This window comes from Bombyx mandarina, chromosome 19, assembly GCF_030267445.1.
Source record: "Bombyx mandarina strain Sakado chromosome 19, ASM3026744v2".
Lineage (NCBI taxonomy): Eukaryota > Metazoa > Arthropoda > Insecta > Lepidoptera > Bombycidae > Bombyx > Bombyx mandarina.
Genome location: NC_143225.1, coordinates 9,646,192 through 9,658,449, shown reverse-complemented (window position 1 = coordinate 9,658,449; position 12,258 = coordinate 9,646,192). Strand labels below are relative to the sequence as shown.

Genomic DNA, 12,258 nt, shown 5'->3' with positions numbered 1-12,258 from the left:
CGAATGCACCAGACGTCTTATTCTTTAGGGCACGACGACTTCAACTTACACATTACGCGGTCGTTAGTCAGCAATCATACAGATCGGGCTTATCACCATACCGGTGTCTTGGTTCGAGTGATAACATAGTATAGATTGTGGAATAAACAATAAAATTAGAGCGTTACTGAAATTTTCAACTAGTTCAAATAGTTTGATTATACGTGATCGATGGGAAGAGTCTACGACAAGCTGTCCAAATATTTTAATAGAGATTTCTCAATACGACGTGTTACCACGCAGCAACTGCAGAAATATGGTTAATTTCGAGCTCGTAATAATATGATGTTTCATGCAAATACATTTTACACGAAATGTACTAATGAGCTAAAACAAATCAGCGCGGGATTTGATGTAGTTCAAAATAAAAAGGACTTATTCTGCGAAAGGGGTGGTACCTTAGACGTCGTGTCGAATTATATTATGTGATACGTTAACATCTTAATACAACTAATCTAAAAAGTGTACTTAATTGAGTGTGAATGGAAAGAAAACATTTATCATCCTTAAATTCATAACTTAATAAATAAATAATCGTATCTAACGCTTAATAGGTAAAAAAATGCATGTGTTTGTAATTTCCAAACTATTCTTTATACCTAAATGTCTGATGATTACAAGGTATTTTTATCAATTCTAAGAAATTATGTAGATGCTATGAGAGATCTTAAATTCAGAATTATTTAAAAAATAAAAAATGGAGAAGAATTAATTATTTTACTCTATGGCAGTTCCTCAGCTAATGTCAAAAAAAACGGCAACAAGCAACAAATCGTTGTAAAAACGGATTTATATCAGATAAAAGTTTGGTTTTTAATTGTTTGGTATCATTTTGTTTAAAGTTGATTTAATGTTAACACTTCCATACACGTAACACAATATGATTGACGAAAACATCACAGTCAGCGATAGTTCTGATTTAGAAGAGGGCGGAACTCCTGAACTTCGCGGATACCTAAGCAAATGGACAAACTATATACACGGCTGGCAGGATAGATTTATTGTCCTTAAGGATTCTACTTTATCTTATTACAAGAATGAACTCGAAAGCAATCTAGGATGCCGCGGTGCCTTATGTCTGAAAAAAGCTAAAGTCAAGGTGAGTATTCATTGCGTTTGAACAAAGCTAGACAGATAACGAAATTAATTTGTCCTTGCGGCGCCCAGTTTTTTATAAGATTTATTTAATGTTTAACAAGTTTCGGTTGTCGATGCATGAACCGTGCGAATATCAAGTATTACGGATAGCCTTGATTGCTTTTATGTTTATTATTTCCAGCCTCACGAGTTTGATGACTGTAGATTCGATGTTTCTGTTAGCGACTGCGTTTGGTACTTAAGAGCGTCTAATCCAGAGGAGAAACAGCAATGGATTGATATTCTAGAGTCTTTCAAAGTAAGTCTTCCTAGTTTATAGTTTACTAGTTGATACTAGTTTATAATGTTCATTTAAGTCTATTAAATATTTAAAAAACACGAAAATATATCAATTCATAGGTACATTTTTAATAACGATGAATGAAGTTAATGTTGTTCATTAAAATAGGTACTAAAATAAAGTAAAATTCATAATATAAACGAATAAAATAATAAACAATCAGTCATGTTAACTTTTTTGTATTGCCATTGTAGGCATGCATCCCGCTTGATGGTAAGTAGTTACTGCTGCTCATCTGGACTTCAGTAGTGCTAGGGTCATAGTGAAGTTACTGATGTCTATGGCTAGATATTTACATTTTTTAAATAATCACATTTACTAACTGACATAATGCTGTGTAATCAAGAAAGAAAAACGATTGTCTTTTAATATCCATATTGAGAAAATTATAAATAAATATGAATTTTAATTGTATGATAGATAAAATATATATTAGGTAATTTGCATGAATTAAATCATTAATTATCATTCATCATTCATTTTATGCATTTATTAGCTTTTAAATTGGGACATAGAATTACTATTATTTGTAAGCTGCCAATTTCAATGGGCTGTGAATTTATCTGCAGTCAAGTTATAAAGTATTTTGAACTTCAGTCTATTAAATAAAAATCAGGTCAATATATAGAAGTGAGTGTAACATATTCAATACAAGTGAATTTGTAACAAAATGATTCATATTCCAAATAATCTTTTGGCAAACTATTATCCATACAAGCCTGGCACATTATTTTTATCAACATTTATATCATCTGATAACAAAATTCATAATTTACAATTTATGTAATCAGCATTTAGATTAAGCAGATATTATTTTCATCATTTTGAGTTTTAAAAATGCCAGGAATTACCAACGTAGTCCGTCTACAGCAACTAATAAATTATTAATAGAAAGAAAAGTTTTAAGGCAAACAATCTGATGATAATTTTATAATTTAACAATGAATAATGAGTAATGGAAATGAAATTAGATATTCAAGAGAAATTAGTGGTAAATTGGAATTTGTATTTTTCACTAGCCACTGAAGGCAGATGAGCGGGCTGTTCAATTGACAGTGAACTGTCACCGTCGCCCGTGGACATCTTCAACGCCAGAGGTACTGCAAATATGCACCGAATTGACACATTATTTATTTAACCTTATAAAAATAGTAATTAATTTACAGGTTGAATCAGGGTACGGTACAAGTTCAGATAGTAGCTCAAATGGAGGAGGTCTTCAAAGGCATGGTTCTGCCACTTCACTACAGTCTACAGGGTCACACGGTAGCTACATCAATTCTTATTCTCATTTTTTTTATTTCATAATAAATAGAAAGTGTTTACATATCTACGCTTGAAAGGCAAATGTGACTAAGCGACAATGCGTGAACTTTACAAGTAGACTAATTTAAACTTGAAATACCTGAAAAAAAATTATTTTAACGAATATTGCTGTAGGATTTAAATGATTTTAATAGATAGACCTAGAAATATATTTTTTTATTAATATATTTTTTTTGCGCATCGAATATGGTTATTGCCTATCATTTATGTACAAAGCAGTTATTGTTCGCTTAGTCACGTTTGCCTTTCAAGCGTCGATAAGCATTGTTTGTGGCTCTAAATATATGGTATTTTAGATAAAATAAAAAATCTTTTTCATTCCTCAATAATCTTTTTTTGCAAAACCCACATAGTGAATGTTATCCTTAAATGTCAAGTACAGAATAACTATTTTGATAAACAGAACTAAATCAATGTTCGTTAATTGATTTAACATTGTTTACTTTTTTTTTTCAAAAACATAACTATAATATTTATTGGATAACTTCATTGCAGGTCACTCTACACGTCGCCTCACAGAGAAAATCACTGAGCTGGAAACGTACAATGAGCTTCTGTCAAAGCAAGCAATACAACTGCAACAATACTTTGATATGTGTATCGATTCTTACCCAAAAATTGATGATGCTAATGATGCGATAGATGCTGTTAAATTAGCCGATGGTAAGGTTCTTTTGCCATTTTCGGTTTTGTAAAAACATCAGCCGGGCTTCATTCCTATGAATATATTCTTAGAAACAGATTTACATGAGAATATTTAAATTAGAGGTCGTCAAATCGACTTCCAGATTGAGGCACAAATTATAATCTTTGTGGTAAGGCTAGACAGCGCACATAGGTATCACCTAGCTGCCTATTTCTGTAGGGAAGCTGTCATGCGTTCCGAGATTTTACTCACACGTTCAAGCAAGGAATACATTCACATGTAAAATTTAAAATGTAAAACTAATGGGGAGTAAACAAAGAAACGAGCAGCAAAAAATATGTCTATTGTTTTAGTCAACGGCAAATAACTACGTTAAAAGCCTTAATTTCGAAATGGTAAACAGTCAAAGTAAATAATAGCTTAAAAAAACTAAATAAATAATAGTTTAAAAAAACTAACAAAGTGTGGGGTGCTTTTCGGGATATTATCAAAATAACCCTTCTACTCATATCTGTTCATAAAATATTTATAACTACTATACCATGCACCCCACGCTTTTTTTACAATAAAATGTTTTTCTCTTACACTATTTTGAATACAAATTTATTAAAATTTATTTTAAATGTTTTAATTGGATTTTCTATGAAAGCGTATTTTGTTAGTTTTTTTAAACTATTATTTATTTTTCATTTTTTAGTAGAATTTCAATTATTCCAATTTTTTTTTTAAATATTGATTTGTCATCGGTCCTTCATAAGTATACCCAAGTTCGAGTTAATCCGACGTTTTGAAGGGGTTCAAAAATCATGTTCAAAGATTCCGTTACATACTAACACACATAAGTCCGAAGCTAATAAAAGCGTATTAAAAAAATAATCATGTTACCTTTTTTTTTTATCGCCGTGTAGGCAGACGATCATACGGTCCACCTGATGGTGAGTGGTTACCGTCGTTCATGGACGTCAGCAATGCCAGGGGCAGAGCCAAGTCCCTGCCTACTGTTTAAAAGGTCTACCTAGAAATCATTAATACATTTTCTTATGTACATGCAGGCAACGATCTCAGAGTGCACGCAGGCGAAGTGCGGGCGACGAGTACGTCGTTCCGAGCGACGTGCGGCGCGACGGTGGCGACGCTGCAGCACTGCGTCGAACTGTTGCGTCGACGCGAGAAGCAGGCGAGACAAGCCGAAGACTTATATATGTACGTTGGAGTCGTGGAATAATTAACTTCACTAGTGGACCCGCAGTAGTCGAAGTCACTACATAGTATAAAACAAAGTCGCTTTCTCTGTCCCTATATATGTCTGTCCATATGTATGCTTAAATCTTTAAAACTACGCAACGGATTTTGATGCGGTTTTTTTTAATAGATAGTGATTGAAGAGGAAGGTTTATATGTATAATAACATTCATTAAATAGTGGAGAAATCAATAATAAATTACAGTTTCCGAAGCGAAGCGAGGGCAGGTCGCTAGTTCGACTATAATTAATTGCAATTATAAGTTTGAACATTATCACGTTTCTATTGTCAAAGTCTATTTAGTATACTTCTATAATATCACAGATTTCGCCAAGACCACACAATAGACAAATAATATTAAAGACAAACAATATTAATCTATTCTCAATTTGATCACATACTTTAAACAATAAACAAAAGAGTATATAAGTGTGTTGTGTCAAGTACATGGTAGTGTGTGTAATGTTTCTTTTATAGATTTAATGTATTCAAAAAGCATAATTAAAAAAAAAATATAAGTAAATTTTTAACTTCTTGTCTCTATCGCCTAATTTTACCACGGTTAGCTGATTTGTAAGCATTTTTTGTTGTAATTATTTCTAATTTTTTTATGTCATAGATGACTCACACTACCTGTCTTTTTTGTAGCTATGAGTTTCTTTACATACGTTGTAAATGTGAATTATTGATTATTAATAATTTTTTTTAAATATGCAGGGCTCTCAAGACTCAACTAAATGAAGCGAGATTAGCATCCAAACCCGGACCAGACCACGAGGTGAGTTTTTATGAAATTTTCTTTCACGATATAAGGTCGTTCCTGAAGTCGAAACGGCAACTACTTCTGGACACCAAGTACCAATAATATTCATTAAATGAAGACTTAAAATAAATAATATTTAAAAAAAATAACATAACATAATTACATAACAAAGACATAATTTGGATAGAACGTAAAGTTCTTTTATAGTAATTTCTGTTCAAAATTGAACTGTTATCAGTCCTTAATAAGTATACCAAATTTCGAGTTAATCGGACGTTTTGAAGGGGATCAAAATCATGTTCAAAGATTCCGTTACAAACATACATACGTCAGAAGCTAATAAAAGCGTATTAATAGTGCTAAATTTTTTATGTATCACCAAACCGTAATCGTAAAAAGGAGCCAGTTGACGTGCGCTCCAGAGTTCTCCCAAAATCTTGGATGAAACCCTCTTCAGATACATTTTAAAATTGTGTTCTCTTCTCTGTTATTCATCGTTTCCTCACAGCTGAGGATCGCGACCACATGTGACTTTCCTCCATAGTGTTCGGTCATCGGTGGCATGGACCGCATGGTACATACTACCATCAACCGCTTTCTTAACCAGATCTGATCATCTAGCCGGTGTTCTGCCTACGGCGCGTCTGCCTTCTATGCGACCCAAAATTATAAGCCTCTCTAGCTCATGTAACATTGCGTGAAAACAACATTAGACATTAGGAGTATAATTTTACGATTCAATTTTCCTCACCCCTGCGTCTCCTCGTTAAAGAGGTGATCGGACCTATTAAATAAATAGAAGATATTTTTGTCTTATACGCTTCTACAAAGTAATGGTGGAACTATTACGGACTTTCGGTCGTTTTTGTCATAGTACCCGAAGCGACGAAGAACTTGGGTAACGTGTTATTGTAATCTATATTTTATGTTCTATATTCTATATATACCTAGTCAGGTCATAAATTCTGTCACATGTTTAATGTAAAATAATTGAAACAAGTTTATTCATTATGTAACCATTCATATAGCAAAATGAACTTAACAAAACATAGATTCTTATGACACTAAAGTTTATTCAAAATGACCTCCGTGGTTTTGAATACAGGCCTTCAATCTGCACGGCCAGTCGTCTATCGCAGCACGAACGAGGTCCATGTCAATATCGGCGGCTGCCTTAATCAAGGATGTCTTGAGTGACTCCAAATTGGGATGAGGCTTTGAGCACGCCTTTTCCTCCAAGTGTTGCCATATCTTGTAATCTAACGGATTCAAATCTGGACTGGAGGAGGGCCAGTCTTCGTGCCGGATGAAATCGATTTCACGCGCCGCCAGCCAGTCTTGTGTGCTCTTCGCTCTATGAGCTGGCGTCGAATCTTGTTGGAATACCCAGTGCCTGTTATTGAACATGGTATGAGAAACAGGTTCCACAAGGTTCGTCAGGACTGTATTTTGATACACAACTGCATTCGTTTTTACACCTTTCTCACAAAAATGTACCTCTGTTAAGCCCCACTAAGAAACTCCCAACCATACCATGAGCGAGGATGGAAAATGACCTCGTTGGACACGCGGAATACGGTTGCTCGCTTCTTCACTACTGTGTGCGTACACCTTATCATTTTGTTTGTTGTAGCTCTCTTCTACGGTAACAATTTTTTCATCCGAAAAAGAATTTCCCGATATTTTTTTCCCGCGTACCGCTTCAACAAAGCGCGGCATCTCTTCAGTCTCAGGTCCATTAGACGAGCATTCAAACGATGTCCTGTTTTTCTTCGATATGCCCGAAGCCCTAAGTCTTCATTTAAGACCCTTTTCACCGTTGTTTTGCTTAACCCCATCTGAAGGGCCAACAGTTTCTGCTTAGGTTTGGGATTTCTTTGAATTCGCGCCTTCACAGCTTTTATCACTGCTGAAGTCCTAACAGACCGAGGGCGACCACTTCTTGACCTGTCATCTACACTAGAGTCTTCATTGTATCGTTTGATGGTACGATAAACGAATCTTTTGGTTATATTCAAATTTTTCAGTATGTTAAAAATTTGAATTGGCGCGTAACCGCAACGATGCAACGCAATAACTGCAACACGGTCTTCTTTAAGCGTCCACTCCATATTTAAAAATGAGTAAAATTCTAAAAGTATACATTTTTATTTTCATGAACAATTCGAAATTCGAATTCAATAAACTTTTTTGTGGCCAGCATTCTAAAAGAAAAGTTTTTACTGTGTGACAATACTTATGACTTGACTAGTTATATATATATATGAATTGCTGTTCGTTAGTCTCGCTAAAACTTAGAACGGCTGGACCGATTTGGCTAACTTTGGTCTTAAATTTTTTGTGGAAGCCCACAGAAGGTTTAAAAGGTAGATTAATATGAAAATGCTCGGAATTTTGTTTTTCCTTTGATGTGTCCGCCGTCGGACGGATTCCTTTTGATTGTTTTAAGTTTATATTATACAAAAGTTTAGGTCTTTTATTTATCGATTGAGGCACTACGAGGTCTGCCGGGTCAGCTAGTCAATTTATATATATTACTTGGATACCACTTTCTGGATTTCGGTACACTGGCGGACTCGATGCCTAAGCTATTCCCTATTAGTCGAGCCAAGGTAATGCAAAGAAAGTCACCGTAATTAAACACATGTGTATTTTAAATATTAAAATCGATGAATACGTATACTAAACCTAATACATACTATATTTAGTGTTTGTTTAGGTTAAATTTTCGACCGCGACCATATGATAATAAAAAAAAAAGATTATAAAACAAAAACTTTTGAAGCGCAAATAAAATAGATAAACCTCGTATTTAAACTCGCACGGGCTTCAAATTCTACAGCAATGTCCTTCAGATGTTAAAACGTGTTATTGGCTAATAATAGAAAAGGGGCTCACGTATCGTCTGATAGAAAATGAATGATCTATAATTAATTCTTTTCGAAAATGATAGAGTCCGAGCTAGTTTTATCGAAACTGTTGGTTATGGAAGAGTCAATTAAAGTCTTGTTTGTTCATAAAATATTGGAACAGAAATTACTATAAAAGAAAATTACATTCTGTCTAATTTACGTCGATTTTAAGCGGTGACTCAGTGGATATGACAGTTTTTTCATTGTTACTCTGTTGTGAAAAAAATTATACAGATTGTAGGGCTTTTCTGAAGAAAACCGGAAAAATAACTGCGTTGAGTCACCGTGAGTAACATTAATTTGATAAGCTCAGATGCCACTCGCCGTTTTTGTTCATACCCCGTGAAAATAAAGCTGTCAGTTGTTGAATATAATAAAATGATCTTTACATAAAACAGTAGAATGCGCGCGTCATTTAATTAAAAAGTTAAAACATTACGGTGTCACCGCTAGGGTCATGTGTAAATTATAATTAAACGAGAATCAGTACATATGTACCTATTTCAGGTTCTTTGCTTTTATTTAATGTCTTGTCAGACGTCGTTAGGTACATACATACCTATTTTTAGTTAATTGTTCTTATTTAATGTCCTGTCAAAAATCGTTGACGCTATCCGGCATTGCGTTTTCGAAGACAGTTACTACATATAAAACTTGAGTTTTTTTGTTTTTTTTTTATAATTCTTTTCGTAGAAATGATCTGGGCGTAAAATAAAAAAAATGCTTATCTCTCCAATATGTAGTGCACTGTCGTGATCATTTGACAGTGACATTCATTTACATTGTTAGTGACTTCAACGTATGAATGAATTCTAAATAACAAACTATCGAAAGGCATTATATTAGGCATTATATAGTATTAACAAATTTATGGTAACCCGTGATTCCGAAACCTCCTTTCAGCATGTACATCCCACCCCCCTTCAATTAAGAATTGAGTCTGAATCCAGCTTCACCATCCAATCAGCACACTGATGCATATACCAAGCATAAATATCTATGTCATCTCATGTCTAAGTCTTCTTCAATTAGTAAGTGTTTTCCAATTATTTTGGTGTCAATGCCATATTAAATCTTGGTCATGATTTAGACATACAAAATTCGAAACATAAAAAAATAGAGTGAATTTTTTTAATTGGAATAGTTGCGTATTTATCTCGAAACATAAAAAAATAGATATATATATTCTCTATATATATATTATCTTTTATATATCTATAAAATTCGAAACATAAAAAAATAGAGTGATTTTTTTTAATTGGAATAGTTGCGTATTTCTTATAATCTTCTTTTGCGAATTCAAACATTTTTCTTATTCAGTTCGATGGCGATGTTTTCTAGTTGACGCGTGTGCTCGGTGCGTTTACCAAAGATAAGCGCATAATTCCGGTTTATTACATCGAATGTAGATCACGGGGACTTTAAAAAACAAACAAAACCTCATTGATTATTTCGTTACCATGAATATGTCTAGATTGACGTATTTTTAATACGCTTTTATTAGCTGCAGACGTATGTATGTAATGGAATCTTTGAACACGATTTTGATCCCCTTCAAAACGTCGGATTAACTCGAAAGTTGGTATACTTAATAAGAATCGACGACAACACAATATTAAAAAAAAAATTAAAAGTTGAAATTAAACTAAAAATGCAAAATTTATAATAGTATAATAAAAAAAACTAGTGGACCTGCAGTAGTCGAGATTCGACTATAATTAATTGAAATTATAAGTTTAAAAATTATTATGGTTCTATTGTCAAACACTATTCGATAATATAATCACAGTATACGCCAAAACTGCACCATAGATCAATAATATTAAAGACAAATAATATTAATCTATTTTCAATTCGACCACAGACTTTAAACCATAACAAAAGTTTCCCAATTGACAGTAAACAAAGAGTATATTTTTATGTATGTATTGTGTCAAATACATGGTAGTGTGTGTAATGTTTTCTTTATTGATTTAAAGTATCTTTTATGCACTATTTAAAAAAAAAATTAGCATTGTGCACTCCTTCTCTATATTTTCTAGAAGTGTGAGAAATTTCATACTCCTCTGTCCGCGCAATTTTCGTAAAAAGGGGTACAAAGTTTTTGCTTCACGTATTAATATATAGATCTAACAAAATACGCCTTTATAGAAAATCAAACTAAAAATAGAAAATAAATATTAATAAATTTGAATTAAAAATGGTGTAAGAAAAATTATTTTATTGTAAAAAAGCGTGGGGTGCATGGTATTATTTATTTATATATATAAACTATTATTTATTTAGTTCAAAATGATACTTACGTTGTCATAAGACAAATACTGAAAAGTAAACTAACCGACTATGAATGTTCAGTTCGTGTTACTTCCTATGCGACTCATTAATCGCGTTCCGTAGTAAGGGTTACGATAATAAAGTTATGCTAGAAATTCCTTTCTCCCCCTTTTACAGCCACAACTCTCAACACGAGTCACAAACGGCGCGTCCGTTGCGCCGATCGGTCGCGTCTCGCGTTCGCGTGTATTTATTTTTTCCGTTTTCACACTAAAATCCTATATTAATTTTCACGTGTTTTTACCTTCAACCTTGGTTTTAAATTCGTTACAGTAAATTATTGTGATGTTCTAGTGTTTGTTTTGAGAAATTCGTGTTTGATAATGAAATTTAAAATTTTCAAGAAACTACTTCATCAGGTGGGGGTAAGCTCTTGTTGTTTTATCATTTCTGTGTTTAGCGTTACACGCGTCAGTATTTACAGAATATTGCAGTTTTGTTTGTATCTGGTTTTCTTGAAATAGAACATGCTTGATTAAACCGGATTGCGATCCTGAAATTTCTGTTTCTTTTGATTGGGTTAAACGAACAGACGTGATCGCGGTTAGCGTAACGAAGCGATTTTTGTTGCTCGTGAATATCGGCATTGTCATCAGCCATGCCTATAACTGAGGCATAATGTAGCATCAACATGTTTCGGGAATTACCTTACATGTTTTATTTAATTACCTAAATTAACACATTCGAGTTTATGACTTAAAACTATTATCATTAATTCGTTTTTATCTTAGCTATTAAAGTTTTAACGCATCAGGAGACACGAACTATTCTCTGATTGTTTTCGCGGCTATGTTTACACGTTCTGTGTACGTTTGTATTATGTCGTTGAAAGTGATTGATGATAACACGATAAGGTTTCATATTAATAAAATTAGTGCATACACATAGAAGGTTTTATAATGAATTCAAGGTAAACGCTTCTGTGATAAAATAAAAACACTATCTCGATGGTCCCTAAACTAAAGAGAGGGACCTCAGTGGAAGTTTAGTGACTTGAGGATTGAACTGATTCAGTGAATTGATGGAGCTGACTCTCATAGCTACCGCTACACCATAACCTACACATAACCATTTGGCTTTCGTATTTAGGATACCATATACAGGACTAATGAAGCTTACACCCAAATCCAAGCATAAGATTTTCCACATACAGATTATCATATATGATCGTATTTTGTCAGGCTATTCAAAAGAAGAATATATTAATATGTAATTTCAATCTCCTCAAGTGTCTACAGTTATTTCTCCGTAATTTTATTATACATATATTGCTTTAGATATGCAGCCGAGTTTATGGCTCAGCTACGGTTAAGTTAGTCGGGAGTCCATCACAAACTGCGTGCTTAGTGTGAGTTTTTTAACGTTCTCGATAGCGTATAAGTTACCTGAAATTTGTATGCAGCTGGAACAGTGCCCCTAGCGGCAAACATAGGCAAACGTTTCATCTTCATACTAATTTGAGTTAACTTTTACGCTATCGAGAACGTTAAAAAACTCGCACTAAGCACACAGAACACCGCTCGCATTAGTATGAAGTTAAAGTTTCAATAATATTTT

General features: G+C 33.5%; 1 protein-coding gene across 2 annotated transcripts in view; it reads left to right on the top strand.

Moving 5' to 3' along the window:
- The first annotated feature begins 759 nt into the window (after positions 1-759).
- Positions 760-12,258, top strand: part of cert (ceramide transfer protein) — a 45,286-nt gene continuing 33,787 nt past the window's right edge. The window contains exons 1-7 of one of the 2 annotated variants that reach the window (XM_028188336.2): positions 766-1,138; positions 1,319-1,435; positions 2,497-2,574; positions 2,644-2,743; positions 3,299-3,466; positions 4,502-4,652; positions 5,410-5,470. In XM_028188336.2, coding sequence (XP_028044137.1) covers positions 920-1,138; positions 1,319-1,435; positions 2,497-2,574; positions 2,644-2,743; positions 3,299-3,466; positions 4,502-4,652; positions 5,410-5,470 — 894 coding nt within the window. In that variant the 5' untranslated portion in view covers positions 766-919. Of the gene's footprint in view, positions 1,139-1,318; positions 1,436-2,496; positions 2,575-2,643; positions 2,744-3,298; positions 3,467-4,501; positions 4,653-5,409; positions 5,471-12,258 lie in introns of both variants that reach the window. The other variant, XM_028188344.2, reaches the window with a different exon arrangement.